The 22,098-nt window shown below is 37.2% G+C and overlaps 1 protein-coding gene across 1 annotated transcript in view; it reads left to right on the top strand.

The window, feature by feature from the left end:
• The first annotated feature begins 3,139 nt into the window (after positions 1–3,139).
• The window catches only part of KLHL7 (kelch like family member 7), a 158,772-nt gene continuing 139,813 nt past the window's right edge, over positions 3,140–22,098 (top strand). The window contains exon 1 of the mRNA XM_030932887.1: positions 3,140–3,287. Within this exon, the coding sequence (XP_030788747.1) occupies positions 3,243–3,287 (45 nt within the window). The 5' untranslated portion in view covers positions 3,140–3,242. The remainder of the gene's footprint in view (positions 3,288–22,098) is intronic.

The raw sequence follows: 22,098 nt of genomic DNA, 5'->3' as shown, positions 1-22,098 counted from the left end.
GTGCTACAGCTCATACAGGTGGCGCAGACCCAAAGAATGAGCAGCAGCAAGATTTATTGTGAAGAGAGAAGGAACAAAGCTTCCACATCATGGAAGGGAACTGGAGCAGGTTGCCGCTGCTGGCTGGGGTGGCCTGCTTTTATTCCCTTATCTGGCCCCACCCACATCCTACTGTTTGCTCCATTTTGTGGAGAGCTGATCGGTCCATTTTACAGGGAGTTGATTGGTCCGTTTACAAACCTTTAGCTAGACACGGAGTGCTAATTGGTGCGTTTACAATCCCATAGCTAGACACAAAAGCTCTCCAAGTCCCTTACCACATTAGCTAGACACAGAGTGGTGATTGGTGCCTTTCCAAACCTTTAGGTAGACACAGAGTGCTGATTGGTGTGTTTACAAACCTTTAGCTACAGGGAAAAGTTCTCCAAGTCCCCACCTGTCCCAGAAGCCCAGCTGGCTTCACCTCTCAATGGCATTCACTGCAGGACTTGGTGGCACCTAGCCAGGGCACTCCTGCAGCCCAGAGGGAGCTCCTCCCCTGATCAAGCCCAGCAGGTGCTGGCCAGTTGCCCCAGGCAGGCCTGCCAGAGCCATGTGTGCCCCAGCTCCTGACTGCACTCTCCCTCCACACCCTTCCTGCCAGCAGAGGGAGTCAACCGGGTCTGGCCTCGGCATCCCCAGAGAGGGCAGGCCCCCACGCGCAGCGGTGGGCTGAAGGGCTCCTGGATTGCAGCCAGAGCGGACTCCGGGACCGGGAGGTGCCGAGAGCGAGGAATGCTACCACGTTGTCACCTCTCACTGGGAGCTGCAGATCGGAGCTGTTCCGATTCTGCCATCTTGCCAGTCCCTACCCTATCAATTCTTTCAGGATTGTGCCTTTGATTTCATGTCTAAATGTAATCATCAAACCCAAGATCACCTATATTTTCTCCTGTGTTATCTTCTAGTAGTTTTATAGTTTTGCATTTTACATTTAAGCCTGTGATCACTTTGAGTACTTTTTACGCACAGCTTGTAGTCTGTCTAGATTTATTTTTTGACATGTGTATATCCAGTTGTTCCAGTATTACTTGTTGAAAGTACTACCTTTGTTCCATGGTCTTGGCTCTGCTGAATGGTAAAAGATCAGTTGATTATGACACCTTTGTCAGATGGGTAGATTGCAAAATTTATCTCCCACTCTGTAGGTTGCCTGTTTGCTCTGATGATAGTTTATTTTGCTGTGCAGAACCTCTTTAATTTAATTAGATCCCATTGGTCAAATTTTGCTTTTGTTGCAATTGGTTTTGGTGATTTCATTATGAAATCTTTGCCCATTCCTAAGTCCTGAATGGTATCGCCTAGATTTTCTTCTAGGAATTTTATAGTTTTGGGTTTCACATTTAAGTCTTTAATCTATCTTGAGTTAATTTTAAGGAACTTGAACAAATTTACAAGAAAATAAACAAGCAAGTTCATTAAAAAGTGGGCAAAGGACATGAACAGACACTTCTCAAAAGAAGACATTCATGAGGCCAACAAAAATGAATAAAAAGCTCAACATCACTGATCATTAGATAAATGAACATTAAAACCACAATAAGATACCACCTCATGCCAGTCATAATGGTGATTGTTAAAAATTCAAGAAACAACAGATTCTGGTGAGGTTGCAGAGAAATAGAAATACTTTTACAATGTTGGTGGGAATGTAAATTAGTTTAACCATTGTGGAAGATGGTGTGGTGATTCCTCAAAGATCTAAAACCAGAAATACCATTTGACCTAGCAATTCCATTTCACTGCAGCACTATTCACAATAGCAAAGACATGGAATCAATCCAAATGCCCATCACTGATAGACTGGATAAAGAAAATGTGGTACATATATAACATGGAAGAGTATGCAGCCATAAAAAGGAAAGAGATCATGTCCCGTGTAAGATTGTGGATGGAGCTGGAACCCATTATCCTCAGTAAACTAATGCAAGAATAGAATACCAAACACTGCATATTCTCACTTGTAAGTGAGAGCTGAACAGCGAGAACACATGGACATATGGAGGGGAACATCACACACTGAGACTTACCAGTGGTGGGAGGGAGAGCATTAGGAAAAATAGCTAATGCATGCTGGGCTTAATACTGAGGTGATGGGTTGAAAGGTGCAGGAAACCACCATGGCACATGTTTACCTATGTAAGGAGACTGCACATCCTGAACATGTACCCTGGAGCTTAAAATGAATTTTTAAAAATAAAGTTAAAAAGAACAGTGGATTATGTTTATGTGGATCTATTTCTTGGCTCTTTTTTCTGTTCCATTAATCTATTTAGCTAATTTTTCAACACTATTACAATCTCTTGATTACTGAGTTTCATAGTAAATCTTGAAGTAAAGATTTTCATTCCTTCAATTCTATATACTTTCAATATGGCTTGACTATTCTGGGCTCTTTACCTCTACATATAAATTTTGGAATCAGTTTGTTATACACAAAATAACTTGCTAGGATTTTAATTAAAATTGAATTGAATTTATTGCCCAATTTTGGAAGAACTGAACTTGACAACATTGAATCTTCCTATCCGTGAACATGAAATATCTCTTCATTTATTTAGTTATTCTTGGATTTCTTTGATCAGAATTTTATAGTTTTCCTCATATAGATCTTATACATATTTTATTATAACTATTTCATTTTTTAATGTTAATATAAATAGTATTGTGTTTTCAATTTTGAATTCCACTTGTTCATTGCTGGTATATGGGAAAGAAGTCGATTTTCATATTTTAACCTTTCTATGAAGTTTCTATGAAGTATATTAGTTCCAGGAGATTTTTGCTGATTCTTTCCGATTTTTGACATTGTTTAGACTCATCTACAATCAAGACAGTTTTATTTCTTTCTTCCCAATCAATGTGCTTTATTTTTTTCTCTTATTATGTTAGCCAGTACTACTAGTACAATATTGAAAAAGAGTAGTGAGAGGACTCATACTTGTCTTGTTTCTCATCTTAGTGGAAATGCTTCTAGTTTCTCACCATTTAGTGTGGTGTGAGCTGTGAGTTTTCTGTAGGTATACCTTATCAATTGGAGGAAGTCCCCCTCATTCATAGTTCACTGAGTTGTTCTTTTTTTTTTTTTAAACACAAATAGTTGTTGGAGTTTGTCAAAGGCTTTGTCTGCATCTATTGATGTGATCATGTTGTTTTTCTTTTTCAGTGTATTCTGACGGTGGATTCTGCTATTTGATTTTTGAATGCTGAAGGAGTCTTGCATACGTGGGATGCCTCTTTTGGTCTTGGTATGTAATACTTTTTATACATTGTTGGATTCAACTTGCTAAGAATTTGCTGAGGATTTTTGCATCTGTGTTTATGAGAGTTATTGGTCTGTGATTTTACTTTTTTGGAAAACTTTTTTATCTGATTTTGGTATTAGTATGATGCAAGCCTCAAAGAATGAGTTAGAGTATTACCCCTGCCTCTACTAATAAAAATTGTAAAGGACTTGGCATAATCTCTTTCTTACATGTTTGGTAGAATTTACTAGTGAACCAAACTGGGCTTAGTGCTTTCTGTTTGGAAGGTTATTAATTTTTATTCAATTTTAAATAGATATAAGACAATCCAGATTGTCTATTTCTTCTTGTGTGAATTTTGGCAGATTGTTCCCCCCACCACCGCCCCCAAGGAACTGACTCGTTTCATCTAGGTTATCAAAGATGTGGGCCTATGGGCATGGTGGCTCACCCCTGTAATCCCAGCACTTTGGGAGAACGAGGCAGGTGGACTGCTTGAGGTCGGGAGTTCAAGAACAGCCTGGCCAGCATGGTGAAACCCGATCTCTAAAATATACAAAATAATTAGCCAAGCGTGGTAGCACATGCCTGTAATCTCAGTTACTCAGGAGACTGAGGTGAGAAAATCGCTTGAACCTGGGAGGCAGAGACTGCAGTGAGCCGAAATCACATCACTGCACTCTAGCCTGGGCAACAGAGTGAGCCACCATCTAAAAAAAAAAAATAAAAAAATAATAATAATAGTATGAACCTAAAGTTGTTCATATTATTCTTTTTTATCCTTTAAATGTCCATAAGATCTTTAATGATGTTCCTTCTTTCATTTCTGACATTAGTAATTTTTGTTTTTTCTCTATTTTACTTAGCCTGGCCAAAAACTTATCATTTTATTTTTTCATTTTTTCAATCTTCTCAAAGAACAAGTTTGTGATTTTATGGGTTTTCTCTTCTGTGGATTTCCTATTTTCAATTTTATTGGTTACTGTTCTAATAGTTATTGCTTCTCTCTGTTACACATTGGATTTAATCCACTTTACTTTTCCTAGTTTCCTAAGGGAGAAGCTTAAATGACTGACTTTAGATACTTCTTTTTTTCTAATATATGAATTCAATGCTATAAATTTCCTTTAAGCACTGCTTTTGCTGATTCCTATATTTGTATTGATTTATAATAGTTGCACATATTTTGGGGGTGTGTGTGATATTTTGATACATGTATACAATGTGTAGTAATGAAATCAGGATAATTTTGATAAATTGTGTTTCTGTTTTTATTTAGTCAAAAGTGTTTTATTATTTTTATTGAGATTTCTTCAACTCATATTTTATTTAGAAGTGTATTGTTTAATTTCTATGGGTGTCAAAATTTTTCAGTTATCTTGCTATTATTGATTCCTACTTTAACTCCATGTGGTCTGAAAGAAGACATTTTATGATTTCTATTCTTTTAAATATGTTAAAGTATGTTTTATGGACCAGAATGTGGCCTATCTTGATAAATGTTCCTCCATGTTAGCTTGGGAAGAGTTTATATTCTGCTGCTATTGGATGAAATTGTCTATAGGTGTCAATTATATTCAGTTGATTGATAGTTTCACTGAGTTCGCCTGTGTCCTTACTGATGTTCTGTCTGCTGGATCTGTCTGTTTCTGATAGAGGGTTTGTTGATGTCTCCAACTATAATATTAGATTTATCCAATTTTCACAGTTCTAATGGTTTTGCTTCGCATATTCTGATGCTTTGACACATACATATTAAGGGTGGCCATTTCTTCTTTGAGAATCCACCCCTTTATCATCATATAATATGACTTTTTACCTATTTTAATTTTTATATTCGCTTGGAAGCCTGCTTGGTCTGAAATTAATATACCTATGCTGATTTTCCAAAATTAGTATTAGCAAGGTATATCTTTCCTCATCCATTTGTTTTTAATCTACATATGTCTTTATATTTTAAGTGGGTTTTTTACAGACAATATGTAGTTTGGTCTTTTTCTATTCTGACAATTTTTGTTTTTCCCTTGGAACATCTAGACCGTTGACATTCAAAGTGATTACTCATATACTTGAATTAATATCGACCATATTTGTTGTTGTTTTCTGTTCTTGCCCTTGTTCTTTGTTCCTATTCCTATTTTGTCTTCTGTTTTTTAAACTTTTGTGATTTTAATTATGTGGTTTGCATAATTGTATTTTTCTCTCATTCCTTAGCATACAAAGTATCATTTTAAAAACATTTTGAGGGGTTTGCTATAGTTTGCAACATACATTCACAACTAATCCAAGCCCCCTTTCACATAACACTATACTGACCAATGGACAGTGTGTACTTTCGAATGACAAAATAATCCTATTTTCTCCCTCCCATCGCTTGTATCATTGCTGTCATTCATTTTACTCACATGTATGTAAGCAAACTTATATACTCTCTATACGCGCGCGCACACACACACACACACACACACACACACACACATAAGAACATTTAATTGAATACATTGTTTTATTTAACTCTCAGGCTTTCCCACATTAAGCCTCCGGCAATACATCAATTACAGTTCAGATTTTTTTCTTATCCTGACACTAGTTTGCCCCCCACCTTCCCAGAGTAGATGTAGTTGTTAGTTTTTGCTTCAGTGAGTTATGACTTAATAAATTTTGATTTAAGTTTTCTACCTACATTCACTGAGACTTAGTTTTCTTACCTGTAAAGTCTGCACAGTAACAGGCTGGGTTTTTTGTGGGGGTAAATTAAAAATTTTTGTGGAAAGCTTAACCTTCATAATGACTACAGTAGAGCCATTTCTCCTCTTGGAGTAAATTATAAATCCAGCACTGAATCAGTAAAACAGTCTTCCGTAGATACTTTTATGTTTCTCTACACTTTTAAAATTAATATTTATTTCTTATTCATTTCTGTATTTCTTCCTGATACCAATGACAGAATTACCACGAGGTCATCTAGCCAGATTTTCAGTTATTAATCAATGAATGATATATCTTAGAATTGCTTATATATTTCTTCCTCAGGTTTTACCAATATGAAAGATTACTTCATGTTTCATTACTTAATTTACTTCTTAATTTCAATTCATTTTCTAGCATGGATAAACATGCATTTTTACACGCACACATATACACACACTCTCTCTCCTTGATATAGAGCAAACAGAAATATATGTATATGTATATATATGTGTCAAAAATATGGATAAGAATGTATATGACAGTGCTTTTATAACAGGCCCAAATGGAAACGAATGAAATGTTCATAAACAAAATAATTATGCACATACATTGTGGAATATTCAATTACTAAGATATTTTACAGCCATGATAATAAACTACTCCCACATATAACATGGAACAATATGGATGCATCTCATACACAATAATAAAAGATGAAATAATACATAAGGTGCAATTTCATACCTTTTATCTACAAATAAAGACATAAAATATGACATAAATATACTCCCACATACACACTTTTCACATAAAGGAAATATGAATCCTATGTGTCAGATATCAGGATAGGAGTGTTTTGGGGAGGAGAAAGAAGTCAAGATTGATGAGGGTCACAAGGGAAGTTTCCGGGATGGTGATAATTTCCTACTCATTTACAAGTGTATATTTTCGATGGCATATAGACATGAAAGCTTATGGTTTGTACACCACTCTACATGCTATACATCAGTAAAAATGAGAAGTTGTTTTTTGTTTTCTTTAAATTATAGAAGTATGGATTCCTATAAGTTAAATGCACTAATAAGGTATATTTAATCAATGATAGCATAACTGTTGTTAGAAACACACAGGTTCTTAATAGAAGTTAGCTTTTCTTCATTGATAATACTGCATCTACTGTACCTGGTGCTGGGGTGTAATCATGAACCCATCGCTATCAGGTCATTGACAGCACGCACCCACACATAAGAGACTCCAGGCTGCTAAAGGGATTTTACAGCATAAACCTAAGGAAGTTAGCTTCTTTAAAATAAAAGTATAATTTTAGCTACAACTATTAGGTAAATAATAAATTGATATTAAAATGTGGTATTAACAATAAAAACATGCTTAGCGTTAAATTAACTATTAACAGTAGCTTGCAACTTTTATTATAATTCCTTGCATTCATCAATTTTTATATATTTTTGTTCACACTTCTGGGTTTAATTGAAAGATCCTTTTCATGTGCTTATTCCTTTCACAATTGTGTTTTTAGCTTTTATTTGCCACATTCTGTGGTAGATTCAAAGACACAAAAGTAAAAGATACTATCCTTATCTTTAAAAACTTTTCATATAGAATATTACAAATTAAGCAATGATGATAACACATTGTAATTTGTTCTGATAGTTATTCTCGTGGTGCTACGAAAGTAAGAAACAGTGGTTTACAACTCCAAAGGGAGTGGATCAGAACAAGGCAGAGGTTTTCTGACTAGAAGATGACAAATTGTAGTTGGACAGTGAATGAAGAAGAGCATGCTCAAAGGTACTTTCATCATTCAGTTTATTTTATTAAATATTAATTATTATTTATTTAGTAGCCACCCTTCAATAAAAGACTTGAAGGGATGGAGTTGGACTCATCTTTAATCACCAATAGCTGTCATTTTTTGAGAGACAAAATACGACAGATCCTTAAAAAATGGGACAATCAAATTTAATGTAGCCATTAAAACACAGTACTCCTAACAAGGTCTCCACAAGGCCAGCAAATCATTGCTAAAATGGCTTTGAGACAATAACACTGTCTAGATATGAGACCAACATAACTCCGGCAGAAAAGGCTTGACCTTGTGTTGATCCCGGCTGCCTCTACATCTTTATTGTTAACAGAACCCATGTTCTATTTGGTGGGGTCTTTAAATAATTTACTAAGAGATCAGGTAACTCAGCCATAAATGAAAGATCAGAAGAAAGAGACACAACACTTGAAATACGGAATAGAAGGGCATGAGTAGAGAGAGTTATTATTGTTCTAGAGAACATCTTTTCATTTTTTATGTATTTTTATGACTGGGAAATTTTCATGTCCTGAATTATTCTAATCTGCAAAAGTAATATTTTTATCTTTGTGACTTTACTACCATCACCCAAGTAGCCATGGCTTTTATAAATCCTGTGTAGTCACTAAAACTACTCTACATGCACTTGGCTTTGTTAATGTCCAAGATAAATTAAAAAGCAAAATAAATTTACATTTGCATGTTTTCAGGAAGAATCCTCAATTAAATATTATTTATGGAGACAAAATATTTTGTAAGTTTTAAAATTTCTAAAAATAATTGGATATTCTAAATAAAAGAACCAGTGTAAAACTGGCCCAAATGGGAATAGTCAGATATTAGAAAATGTCTATCCAAAGTGCAGATGGTAACCAGGAGTTCAACAGAAATTAAGAGGCAGGTATATCAAGGAAAATATAAGGCAGTGCCAAATGGACTATGAAACGATGTTTGCTCATTTATTCCACTCTCTTAAACCATATTTGTTGTCTGCTTTGTATAAGACAATGTTCTATGTGCTTGAAACACAATGATGATAATTCTGTGAGGCTCTCTCCCATTGAGGAACTCGTATTCCAGTGGGAGTAGACAATTCCCAATAATACATAGCTTTCAATCTAAATACAGCTAGAAAAGATAGAGAGGCAAAAATAGCTTTATTGCTAATGCACTTTGTTCTTTCACCTATTATTCATCAGCAACAATTGTTGGACACCTATTTGAAAAGGTCTTCTGCCAAATGCTAAAAAGATACAATGAGACATGGTTTGCCTACAAACGGCTGATTATCCTGGAGGTCAGAGATAGCTACATGTTCAAAGTATTTGGCTTCTCTGGAACTGCTGCTCTCTTGGACAGCTAGTTTTTGAGGACATACTATTCATAGTGAAATAAAGTCAAGGTTGTTTCATTTCTATTGATTAGAAAACATGAATGTGTAATAAAACTCTTCCATTGTTGGGCAGGTTTAATTATATAATGTCATATATGTGAAAATATTTGTCTAGAGCCAAATAGAGGAATTAGAATTACTGGATTAAAAGACTCTTTGAATTTATACATCTAAAAGAGTTAGTCAAATTTTCCTTTTTGATAATTTTATAAATTTATATTCCCAATGGCAATATTGCTATACAACCTCAATAACATGGTGTTACTGGACTTACCTATTTTGGTCATGTGGATTGATGAAAAATAAATATCATTATATTACTTGTATTTTCTTAGTAGATTGAGATTGAGCATGCTGTAATATTTAAGAGGTATTTACATTTCCATTTATTTGAATTACCTATTCATACCCTGTGTTCATTTTTCTATTGATTTGTTAGTATTTTTCTTAGTTATTTCTGGCAGTTCTTAATCCTTTGCAATATACATTGCAAATGTTTTCTCAGCTTTTAATTTGTTCTTGGGCTTAGGTTATGGTATTTCTTCATATATGTGATATTTTTAATGCTGTTGACTTTATTCTTTAAAAAATAACCTTTCATAGCCTCTATATTTTGAATCATAGAAAGGCCTCAGCAGCTGGAATGACATAAAGTAATTCTCTGTTTTTCTCATGTATTTTTATGATTTTCATTTTTTTAATGTTCGAATATGTGATGCACTTGGAATTCATTGTGATATTATGTACAAAGAAGAAGGGCACCACCTTCAAATTTTTCCAAATAACCCCCAGTGTTCCTAATACCACTGACCTAATGATTCAGTTAATTATCCACAGGACTTGAGACAACCCTATAAAATATATTCAATCCTTATATATTTGGGTTATTTTTGGACTTCTATTCTCCTTATTAATCTTTCTAGAGACAGACAATATTATTTCATGTCAATAAAATTTATGTCAATCCTACTTAGTTATGGGAAATATGTTTTAATATCTATTATGGCTAGCCATGCTTTTCCTTGTTCAAAATTTCTTGGGTGTTTGCATCTCTTGGTATGTAATTTTTTAAGTAAACTGTTTTTATCAAGTCCTTTTTTCTCCCTCAAAGGATGGTGAGAAAAACTATTGGTATTATTATTTGCATCATGCTAATTTAACAACTTAGAGTTGACATTCTTTCATTATTTATCCTTCCTCTTCAAGAACATGGTTCAAGCCTTCCTTTGAGGCCTTTAAAATGATTTTAAAGTTTTCTTCACATAGGTATTGCACATTTCTAGTTAGGTTTATCCCTAGCTATTTTATCTCTGTAAATCAATGTTATTTTTGCCTGTGTCCCTTTATAGACCTGTCTGGATTTGATCTTTTTCTGACATTGAATGCATCTGCAAGCACATCTCCTATTTCTGTCCCTTGCTGTCCCAAGCACATTCTTACTTCATACGTTAATATGTATGTCCATTGTAATTTTTTTTTAAAAAAAGCAGTTCTCTGTGCTTCAATTAATTTTTAACAGTTTTAACCACCACACCCGCCACCTACCTTGGACATCCTCAGTATTAGAATGCTGTAGTGTGGGATGGGTGTGGTCTGTGTTATCCTATCACCTAGTTATCCTCTTCCTAGGAGAAGAGCATGTTATGTGCCTGCCTTTATAATCTGGCAATTATTTATTGTGCAGAAAGTGGAAGCACATAATTGTTGTTTCTTTCTCTCCAGAGTTTCTATTTTGTCTTTTGGTTTTATTTATTTGTTTTCAGAGATTATTCTCATGCTTGTTCTCTTCTTCCTGGGTAAGCATTTAAGACTCCCCTCCCTTAGCCAGCCCCTAGTCTTCCTGCAGTTATCATCTCTTCCCACCCCACACCCTCATGCTCTCTCAATGTTTGTTCCTTTTTTCCTGGTCATCTTTTCTTTGGCAGGGTCTCTATTAGAAAGTCCAGGCTGACTCTCTCCCACTAATAATGCTGATCCTTGGAGTAGTATGTGCTTTCTTTCTTCACCTTTACTTAAGTGTAGTAGGAAATTCAGTTCAATCTTCTTTCTCTATAGTGCTATTTAGGTGCAGCTCCAGAATGATTTTCATCTTTAGACAGTTTGTGGTAAGAGGTAAACACTATTAGAACGCCAAAGGGTGAACAGATGTCCTGTTTTATTGTTTTGTTTGTTTGCTTGCTTCTTTGTTTTGAGTGGGAAAGGCCCTCCTCACTTCCCCCATGGAGAGGATGGCAAGTTAGAGTGCTTGAAAATGCATAGAATTCCAATTTTGCTATCCAAAGGGACTCTCTATGGACTCTTCACACCCCACCATTTTACAGGTGGGAAGATGGACCAATAGAACATTCCAAAATCGGGGACACAGACCTATTTCTGCAATACTAGGTCTGGGGTCATCTCACTAGGATTGCGCTTTAGCAATGTTGCTGGTCCCACTGCTCAGCCTGTTTACTTATCATCAGAGCTGAAGCTAGGGGGGCAATCGCAGTCTCACTAATTAACTGGAACGCAAATACAAGGAGGAGAAGGGGATCCAAGAATTTCCTAGGGGGGCGGAGCAAGATGGCCGAATAGGAACAAGCTCCAGTCTCCAACTCCCAGCGCGAGCGACACAGAAGACCGGTGATTTCTGCATTTTCAACTGAGGTACTGGGGTCATCTCACTAGGGAGTGCCGGACAATCGGTGCTGGTCAGCTGCTGCAGCCTGACCAGCGAGAGCTGAAGCAGGGCGAGGCATCGCCTCACCTGGAAGCGCAAGGGGGAAGGGGATCCGTTTTCCTAGCCAGGGGAACTGAGACACACAACACCTGGAAAATCGGGTAACTCCCACCCCAATACTGCGCTGTAAGCATACAGGCATTCCAGGAGAATATATCCCACACCTGGCCGGGAGGGTCCCACGCCCACGAAGCCTCCCTCACTGCTAACACAGCAGTCTGCCGCGATCTATCCGCAAGGCAGCAGCGAGGCTGGGGGAGGGGCGCCCGCCATTGCTGAGGCTTAAGTAGGTAAACAAAGCCGCTGGGAAGCTCGAACTGGGTGGAGCTCACAGCAGCTCAAGGAAGCCTGCCTGTCTCTGTAGTCTCCACCTCTGGGGACAGCGCACAGCTGAAGACCAACAGGGGAAGTAGCGGGAGCCGGTGCAGACGCGAACGACTCTGTCTGACAGCTTTGGGGAGAGCCGCGGATCTCCCAACGCGGAGGTTGAGATCTGAGAACGGACAGACTGCCTGCTCAGGTGTGTCCCTGACCCCTGAGTAGCCTAGCTGGGAGAAATCCCCCACTAGGGGCAGTCTGACACCCCACACCTCACAGGGTGGAGTACACCCCTGAGAGGACACTTCCAAAGGAAGAATCAGACAGGTACACTCGCTGTTCAGCAATATTCTATCTTCGGCAACCTCTGCTGCTGATACCCAGGCAAACAGGGTCTGGAGTGGACCTCAAGCAATCTCCAACAGACCAACAGAGAGTCCTTCTGACTGTCAGAAGGAAAACTATCAAACAGGAAGGACACCTATACCAAAACCCCATCAGTTCGTCACCACCATCAAAGACCAGAGACAGATAAAACCACAAAGATGGGGAAGAAGCAGGGCAGAAAAGCTGGAAATTCAAAAAATAAGAGCGCATCTCCCCCTGCAAAGGAGCGCAGCCCATCACCAGCAACGGATCAAAGCTGGTCAGAGAATGACTTGGACGAGAGGAGAGAAGAAGGCTTCAGTCCATCAAACTTATCAGAGCTAAAGGAGGAATTACGTACCCAGCGCAAAGAAACTAAAAATCTTGAAAAAAGAGTGGAAGAATTGACAGCTAGACTCATTAATGCAGAGAAGATCATAAACGAAATGACAGAGATGAAAACCATGACACGAGAAATACGTGACAAATGCACAAGCTTCAGTAACCGACTCGATCAACTGGAAGAAAGAGTATCAGCGATTGAAGATCAAATGAATGAAATGAAGCGAGAAGAGAAACCAAAAGAAAAAAGAAGAAAAAGAAATGAGCAAAGCCTGCAAGAAGTATGGGATTACGTAAAAAGACCAAATCTACGTCTGATTGGGGTGCCTGAAAGTGAGGGGGAAAATGGAACCAAGTTGGAAAACACTCTTCAGGATATCATCCAGGAGAACTTCCCCAACCTAGTAGGGCAGGCCAACATTCAAATTCAGGAAATACAGAGAACGCCACAAAGATACTCCTCCAGAAGAGCAACTCCAAGACACATAATTGCCAGATTCACCAAAGTTGAAATGAAGGAAAAAATCTTAAGGGCAGCCAGAGAGAAAGGTCGGGTCACCCACAAAGGGAAGCCCATCAGACTAACAGCAGATCTCTCGGCAGAAACTCTACAAGCCAGAAGAGAGTGGGGGCCAATATTCAACGTTCTTAAAGAAAAGAATTTTAAACCCAGAATTTCATATCCAGCCAAACTAAGTTTCATAAGTGAAGGAGAAATAAAATCCTTTACAGATAAGCAAATGCTTAGAGATTTTGTCACCACCAGGCCTGCCTTACAAGAGACCCTGAAGGAAGCCCTAAACATGGAAAGGAACAACCGGTACCAGCCATCGCAAAAACTTGGCAAAATGTAAAGACCATCGAGGCTAGGAAGAAACTGCATCAACTAACGAGCAAAATAACCAGTTAATATCATAATGGCAGGATCAAGTTCACACATAACAATATTAACCTTAAATGTTAATGGACTAAATGCTCCAATTAAAAGACACAGACTGGCAAACTGGATAAAGAGTCAAGACCCATCAGTCTGCTGTATTCAGGAGACCCATCTCACATGCAGAGACATACATAGGCTCAAAATAAAGGGATGGAGGAAGATCTACCAAGCAAATGGAGAACAAAAAAAAGCAGGGGTTGCAATCCTAGTCTCTGATAAAACAGACTTTAAACCATCAAAGATCAAAAGAGACAAAGAAGGCCATTACATAATGGTAAAGGGATCAATTCAACAGGAAGAGCTAACTCTCCTAAATATATATGCACCCAATACAGGAGCACCCAGATTCATAAAGCAAGTCCTTAGAGACTTACAAAGAGACTTAGACTCCCATACAATAATAATGGGAGACTTCAACACTCCGCTGTCAACATTAGACAGATCAACGAGACAGAAAGTTAACAAGGATATCCAGGAATTGAACTCATCTCTGCACCAAGCGGACCTAATAGACATCTATAGAACTCTCCACCCCAAATCAACAGAATATACATTCTTCTCAGCACCACATCGCACTTATTCCAAAATTGACCACATAATTGGAAGTAAAGCACTCCTCAGCAAATGTAAAAGAACAGAAATTATAACAAACTGTCTCTCAGACCACAGTGCAATCAAACTAGAACTCAGGACTAAGAAACTCAATCAAAACCGCTCAACTACATGGAAACTGAACAACCTGCTCCTGAATGACTACTGGGTACATAACGAAATGAAAGCGGAAATAAAGATGTTCTTTGAAACCAATGAGAACAAAGATACAACATACCAGAATCTCTGGGACACATTTAAAGCAGTGTGTAGAGGGAAATTTATAGCACTAAATGCCCACAAGAGAAAGCAGGAAAGATCTAAAATTGACACTCTAACATCACAATTAAAAGAACTAGAGAGGCAAGAGCAATCACATTCAAAAGCTAGCAGAAGGCAAGAAATAACTAAGATCAGAGCAGAACTGAAGGAGATAGAGACACAAAAAACCCTCCAAAAAATCAATGAATCCAGGAGTTGGTTTTTTGAAAAGATCAACAAAATTGACAGACCGCTAGCAAGGCTAATAAAGAAAAAAAGAGAGAGGAATCAAATAGATGCAATAAAAAATGATAAAGGGGATATCACCACTGACCCCACAGAAATACAAACTACCATCAGAGAATACTATAAACGCCTCTACGCAAATCAACTAGAAAATCTAGAAGAAATGGATAATTTCCTGGACACTTACACTCTCCCAAGGCTAAACCAGGAAGAAGTTGAATCCCTGAATAGACCAATAGCAGGCTCTGAAATTGAGGCAACAATTAATAGCCTACCCACCAAAAAAAGTCCAGGACCAGATGGATTCACAGCTGAATTCTACCAGAGGTACAAGGAGGAGCTGGTACCATTCCTTCTGAAACTATTCCAATCAATAGAAAAAGAGGGAATCCTCCCTAACTCATTTTATGAGGCCAACATCATCCTGATACCAAAGCCTGGCAGAGACACAACAAAAAAAGAGAATTTTAGACCAATATCCCTGATGAACATTGATGCAAAAATCCTCAATAAAATACTGGCAAACCGGATTCAGCAGCACATCAAAAAGCTTATCCACCATGATCAAGTGGGCTTCATCCCTGGGATGCAAGGCTGGTTCAACATTCGCAAATCAATAAACGTAATCCAGCATATAAACAGAACCAAAGACAAGAACCACATGATTGTCTCAATAGATGCAGAAAAGGCTTTTGACAAAATTCAACAGCCCTTCATGCTAAAAACGCTCAATAAATTCGGTATTGATGGAACGTACCTCAAAATAATAAGAGCTATTTATGACAAACCCACAGCTAATATCATACTGAATGGGCAAAAACTGGAAAAATTCCCTTTGAAAACTGGCACAAGACAGGGATGCCCTCTCTCACCACTCCTATTCAACATAGTGTTGGAAGTTCTGGCTAGGGCAATCAGGCAAGAGAAAGAAATCAAGGGTATCCAGTTAGGAAAAGAAGAAGTCAAATTGTCCCTGTTTGCAGATGACATGATTGTATATTTAGAAAACCCCATCGTCTCAGCCCAAAATCTCCTTAAGCTGATAAGCAACTTCAGCAAAGTCTCAGGATACAAAATTAATGTGCAAAAATCACAAGCATTCTTATACACCAGTAACAGACAAGCAGAGAGCCAAATCAGGAATGAACTTCCATTCACAATTGCTTCAAAGAGAATAAAATACCTAGGAATCCAGCTTACAAGGGATGTAAAGGACCTCTTCAAGGAGAACTACAAACCACTGCTCAGTGAAATCAAAGAGGACACAAACAAATGGAAGAACATACCATGCTCATGGATAGGAAGAATCAATATCGTGAAAATGGCCATACTGCCCAAGGTTATTTATAGATTCAATGCCATCCCCATCAAGCTACCAATGAGTTTCTTCACAGAATTGGAAAAAACTGCTTTAAAGTTCATATGGAACCAAAAAAGAGCCCGCATTGCCAAGACAATCCTAAGTCAAAAGGACAAAGCTGGAGGCGTCACGCTACCTGACTTCAAACTATACTACAAGGCTACAGTAACCAAAACAGCATGGTACTGGTACCAAAACAGAGCTATAGACCAATGGAACAGAACAGAGTCCTCAGAAATAATACCGCACATCTACAGCCATCTGATCTTTGACAAACCTGAGAGAAACAAGAAATGGGGAAAGGATTCCCTATTTAATAAATGGTGCTGGGAAAATTGGCTAGCCATAAGTAGAAAGCTGAAACTGGATCCTTTCCTTACCCCTTATACGAAGATTAATTCAAGATGGATTAGAGACTTAAATGTTAGACCTAATACCATAAAAACCCTAGAAGAAAATCTAGGTAGTACCATTCAGGACATAGGCATGGGCAAGGACTTCATGTCTAAAACACCAAAAGCAACGGCAGCAAAAGCCAAAATTGACAAATGGGATCTAATTAAACTAAAGAGCTTTTGCACAGCAAAAGAAACTACCATCAGAGTGAACAGGCAACCTACAGAATGGGAGAAAATTTTTGCAACCTACTCATCTGACAAAGGGCTAATATCCAGAATCTACAAAGAACTCAAACAAATATACGAGAAAAAAACAAACAACCCCATCAAAAAGTGGGGAAAGGATATGAACAGACATTTCTCAAAAGAAGATATTCATACAGCCAACAGACACATGAAAAAATGCTCATCATCACTGGCCATCAGAGAAATGCAAATCAAAACCACAATGAGATACCATCTCACACCAGTTAGAATGGCAATCATTAAGAAGTCAGGAAACAACAGGTGTTGGAGAGGATGTGGAGAAATAGGAACACTTTTACACTGTTGGTGGGATTGTAAACTAGTTCAACCATTATGGAAAACAGTATGGCAATTCCTCAAGGATCTAGAACTAGATGTACCATATGACCCAGCCATCCCACTACTGGGTATATACCCAAAGGATTATAAATTAGTCTACTACAAAGACACATGTACACGTATGTTTATTGCGGCACTATTCACAATAGCAAAGACTTGGAATCAACCCAAATGTCCATCTGTGACAGACTGGATTAAGAAAATGTGGCACATATACACCATGGAATACTATGCAGCCATAAAAAAGGATGAGTTTGCGTCCTTTGTAGGGACATGGATGCAGCTGGAAACCATCATTCTTAGCAAACTATCACAAGAAGAGAAAACCAAACACCGCATGTTCTCACTCATAGGTGGGAACTGAACAATGAGATCACTTGGACTCGGGAAGGGAAACATCACACACTGGGGTCTATCATGGGGAGGGGGGAGGGGGGAGGAGGGAGGGATTGCATTGGGGAGTTATACATGATATAAATGATGAATTGATGGGTGCTGACGAGTTGATGGGTGCAGCACACCAACATGGCATAAGTATACATATGTAACAAACCTGCACGTTATGCACATGTACCCTAGAACTTAAAGTATAATAAAAAAAAAAAAAAAAAAAAAAAGAAACATTAAAAGATGTTTAAAAGAAATGTTAAAGGAAGTCTTCCAGGCAGACTGAAAAATGATACCAGATAATCTGGATCTAAATAAAAGAACGAATTGCATCAGGAATTACAACATCATGGGTAAATATAATCTCCATATTATGTACACATCTTTAAGAAATAGTTGACTATTTAAAGTAAAAATAATGATACTGTATGATGAAGTATATAACATATGTAGGAATAAAATGTGTGCCAATAGTAGACAAAAGGCTAAGAGGGGAGAAATGGAAATAAACGGTTGGTTTTCAAAAAAAAAAAAAAAAAAAAAAAAAAAAAAAAAAAAAAAAAAAAATACGGCATTGCAGAAACTTGAAGATGAAAGTACATGGAGGTCACTATAATAAAGCACCTTTTGATTTAGACTGTGGTCCCCTTTTATTACAGAATACACTGACATTTCTCAGAGGAATAAGTTATTTGTAAACCTTTATTCACTTAGGTTCACTGAAACTTGAGTGAAAAAAATAAAAAAAAATAGGTGGATCAAATCTACTAAGATAAATTTATATTTTCTCTCTTATGTTCATCTGCATGATAAAGCTCTGCCATTTTCCTTCAGGTCATTTTTCCAGTTCCTTTCGCATTTTACCTTTGCTGTTCTCTCTTTCATTTCTAGAGATTATTACTCTCATTTGGATAGACCAGTCTCCAGCCTCCTAAGAACATCTCAGAGTTGACATTACTACATATTTGTTTATTCCTTTCAAGGAGTAAACATATTGTTCAGAACAAGCTGAAAATATTGTTCTAGAAGTATAATGCTAACATAAAATCATTTCCCACTTCATCATTCAATTAATACAAAATGGCTATGGTTTCTCAAACCCTCTTGCTTTTTCATGTTTTTGTTCATGCTATTATACTACCTCTAAGTACATAACTTTCTTCTCAGTCTCCTTTGACCATCATCTACTCACCCGTCAGGATTTAGTCAGGCCTATGTTGAAAAATATGCTTAAAAACAAAGCTTACCTGAGAACGCCATTGTCAAGGATATACAAAATAGCAAGTATTAAGTTTGATGGCTTTCTTCACAGAATAGATGTAGAATATTTTGTTCGAATGCTATTTAATTCAGATTAATATACATGCATACATTTATGCATGTGTATATATTAATACACGTTATATGTGCATGTGTGTATAAATATACACTCACAAACACACATGTATGTACATACCTCTACTATACCACTATTAACTTTTAGGATAAAAATGTCAAAATGTGAAATTTTTTTATTTTGCTATTTTTTCTTTGTATGGTTGGCACATAAAAGGACTAAGGCTCCTATACTCTATGCATGTCTCAGAAAATAAGTACCATAGAGTCTCAGTATTTGAAAAACTCTTAAAGTTTATCCAGATGAAATTTCTACTGAATCTGAGAATTTGCTCCACTACATAACACTATAATTCCTACTATATTGACAGATTGTCACCACCTGTTTGCTTGAATATTTAGGATGAAGAGCTGTGGCCTTTCGAAGAACACTTTGGGGTAATTTCTGTATCATAGGTGCTTTGTAACTCTAAAGGGTGAAACTGAAACCAATTTCTGAGTGTCACTGGGTAACACATTTCAGTTCATCATTCAAAAGTCATCTTTATTGACTCTTCCTCAATATAGAGAGACTGCTTCACCTGAAATAAAAGTAGGATATCAAAAATAACTGAATATTTGTTTTGAGACAATAAAAGGAATTTTTCGTACTGTGTGTAGTCTTTAACCACAGGCAAGTAGAGAAGATGAAAGGAAGAGGATTCCAGAAACTAGATTCTAAATTAGCAATACGGTGACTATGGCAATGACAAAATCATGTCAGTCTGTAAAAATACAAAATAAACAATTACCCCCTCTGAAGAAAATACTAATTTGTACATGTGTTAGGAAAAAAGATTAATATACGAAGAAAATACTTTATAGAGGAGGACTTTTTTTTTGAAACAAAATCCATTGTAAAGGGATTTCTTCTTTAGACTACCATGGAGCAACAGAGATTAAAAAATACCCACCTTTATGAAATCAAACATTATAGAAAATACACAAGACAATGGTTTTCAAGGTAGTGGACATCAAAATATGGATGACAGTGATCCCTGCAAGGTGGGAAACAAATGAAGTGAGCCTTATGATTACCTAACTTAGCACCTGAGAAGTTCTTAGCCAGACACCTGATGAGGCACCAGGTGGAGCCTGGTGGTCGCCATAAGTGAAGAGATAAGCTGAGAGCCCAGGAAGCCCAGGTGACAAGAGTAAGCAGGGCAGAGTAACAGAGAGGAGAGAGCTACATGTAGAATTCTGGAGAAATGTACAGAGTCACCACAAGTCTTAAGGCAAAGACTTACAGGTGCAGTTGTGAAGAAACTAAAGGAGAGGAAATAACCCTCTAAAAGAATTGGAAAAAATCTAGTGCTGACAAAAGTTATGAATAATTCTGTTTTTATTAGCCACAATAAAAATACTCTCTAATTCAAGAAGCATTGGATAAGTAGTCATATGGATTCTGCTTAGTTGAGTGAAAAATTAGTTTTAGGCAACATGCTGCTCTGGTTCCACCTAACAAATTTTAGCAGCAAGACAAGAGAGATCAAACTGTTACCCAGCAATTAACTATATCATAGATATAAGCTCAAATATGTGTAGAAATGCAAAAAAGTCCAGAAGCCAATAAGATAAAGTTCAAAATGCCTGACATCCAGTCACAAAGTATGAGTCGAAATGAGAAAACCCAGAATCATAAAAAACAACAAGCGACAACAAATGACTTGAACAAGTTCAGTGTGGCGAGGACATGAGTTTCTTAAGACTTATATATGAGGCACTCCTGGATGGCAACAGGACAACTGTAGAGATTTGTGCTGCCTCTTATCTCTCTAGGCTATTTAAGCTGTATTTTTGACTCTTTGCCTACTATGTTTATACAATGAGACTGTTTTTTTTGGGGGGCAGGTTTCTCAGATACTTTTTGGGATCTGAACAATTCTTTCTTCTTTATTTTGAGACAAGAGTCTCACTCTGTTGCCAGGCTGGAGTACAGTGGTGCGATCCTGGCCCACTGCAAGCTCCACCTCTTGTTCACGCCTTCTCTGCCTTGGCTCCCGAGTAGCTGGGACTACAGGCTCCACCACCACTCCCGGCTTTTTGTATTTTTAGTAGAGACAGCCTTTCACTGTGTTAGCCAGGATGGTCTCCATCTGACCTTGTGATCTGTCCATCTCAGCCTCCCAAAGTGCTGCGATTACAGGGGTGAGCCACCATGCTCAGCCAGATCTGAACAATTCTAGAGTTAAAATCTAAATTACCTGAAGTTTTAAAAAGTACTGATTGTGATGAACAGCACATTAGATATTACAGAAGAAAAGTTTTGGTAACTTGAATCATAGCCATAGAAATATCCCAAATAAAACACAAAAGAAAAAAGACTGGAAAAAAATAGTAAACACAACTTCTGGAGCCAATGAAAAACTTGTACTGGTAAATATGTAATTAAAGTCCAAGGAGAAAAGGGGACAGAATAATATTTAAAGAAACCAGTCATCCTTTCTTCAAATTTGATGAAGGGTTTGAATCTACAGATCCAAGAATGCCAATTAAGCCAAAGCATGAAATTGAAGATACTTCTCCATAGTGCATTATAATCTAGAGAAGAGAAAATAACATGCAGAAAAATGCAAATTAGGACGGAGAAATAAAGTTTATTTTTGGACACCATTCAAAAAAACAGGCAGAAAACAGTACAGCAATATCTTTAAAGAAAGTATTCAAATGTCAACCTAAAATTCTTTAAAGAAAAAAATACTTTATTTTTCAAAATGAGGAATAATAAAGATTGTTTGAGACCTACAAAACTGAAAGAACTGTCACATAGTGGCCTAAACTACAATATGTAAAGAAGTCCATGAGGCCGCAGGAAATTAAGTAGAACAGAAATCTGGATCAACAAAATGGAAAGCAGAGTCCTGAAAATGGTAGCTACAAAAATAAATATAGCATGTTTTTCATTTAGCCTGCTCAAAAGCAAAATGACTTTTAAAGCAAAAATAGAAAAGCGTACTGTGAAATTGATGACATATGTAGAGATTCAATTTAAAAAAAGGGATTAAAGTGCATGTTGCA

Source organism: Rhinopithecus roxellana, chromosome 6 (genome assembly GCF_007565055.1).
Source record: "Rhinopithecus roxellana isolate Shanxi Qingling chromosome 6, ASM756505v1, whole genome shotgun sequence".
NCBI lineage: Eukaryota > Metazoa > Chordata > Mammalia > Primates > Cercopithecidae > Rhinopithecus > Rhinopithecus roxellana.
Note: the sequence above shows the minus strand (reverse complement) of the source record. Positions and strands in the feature narration are given on the sequence as shown.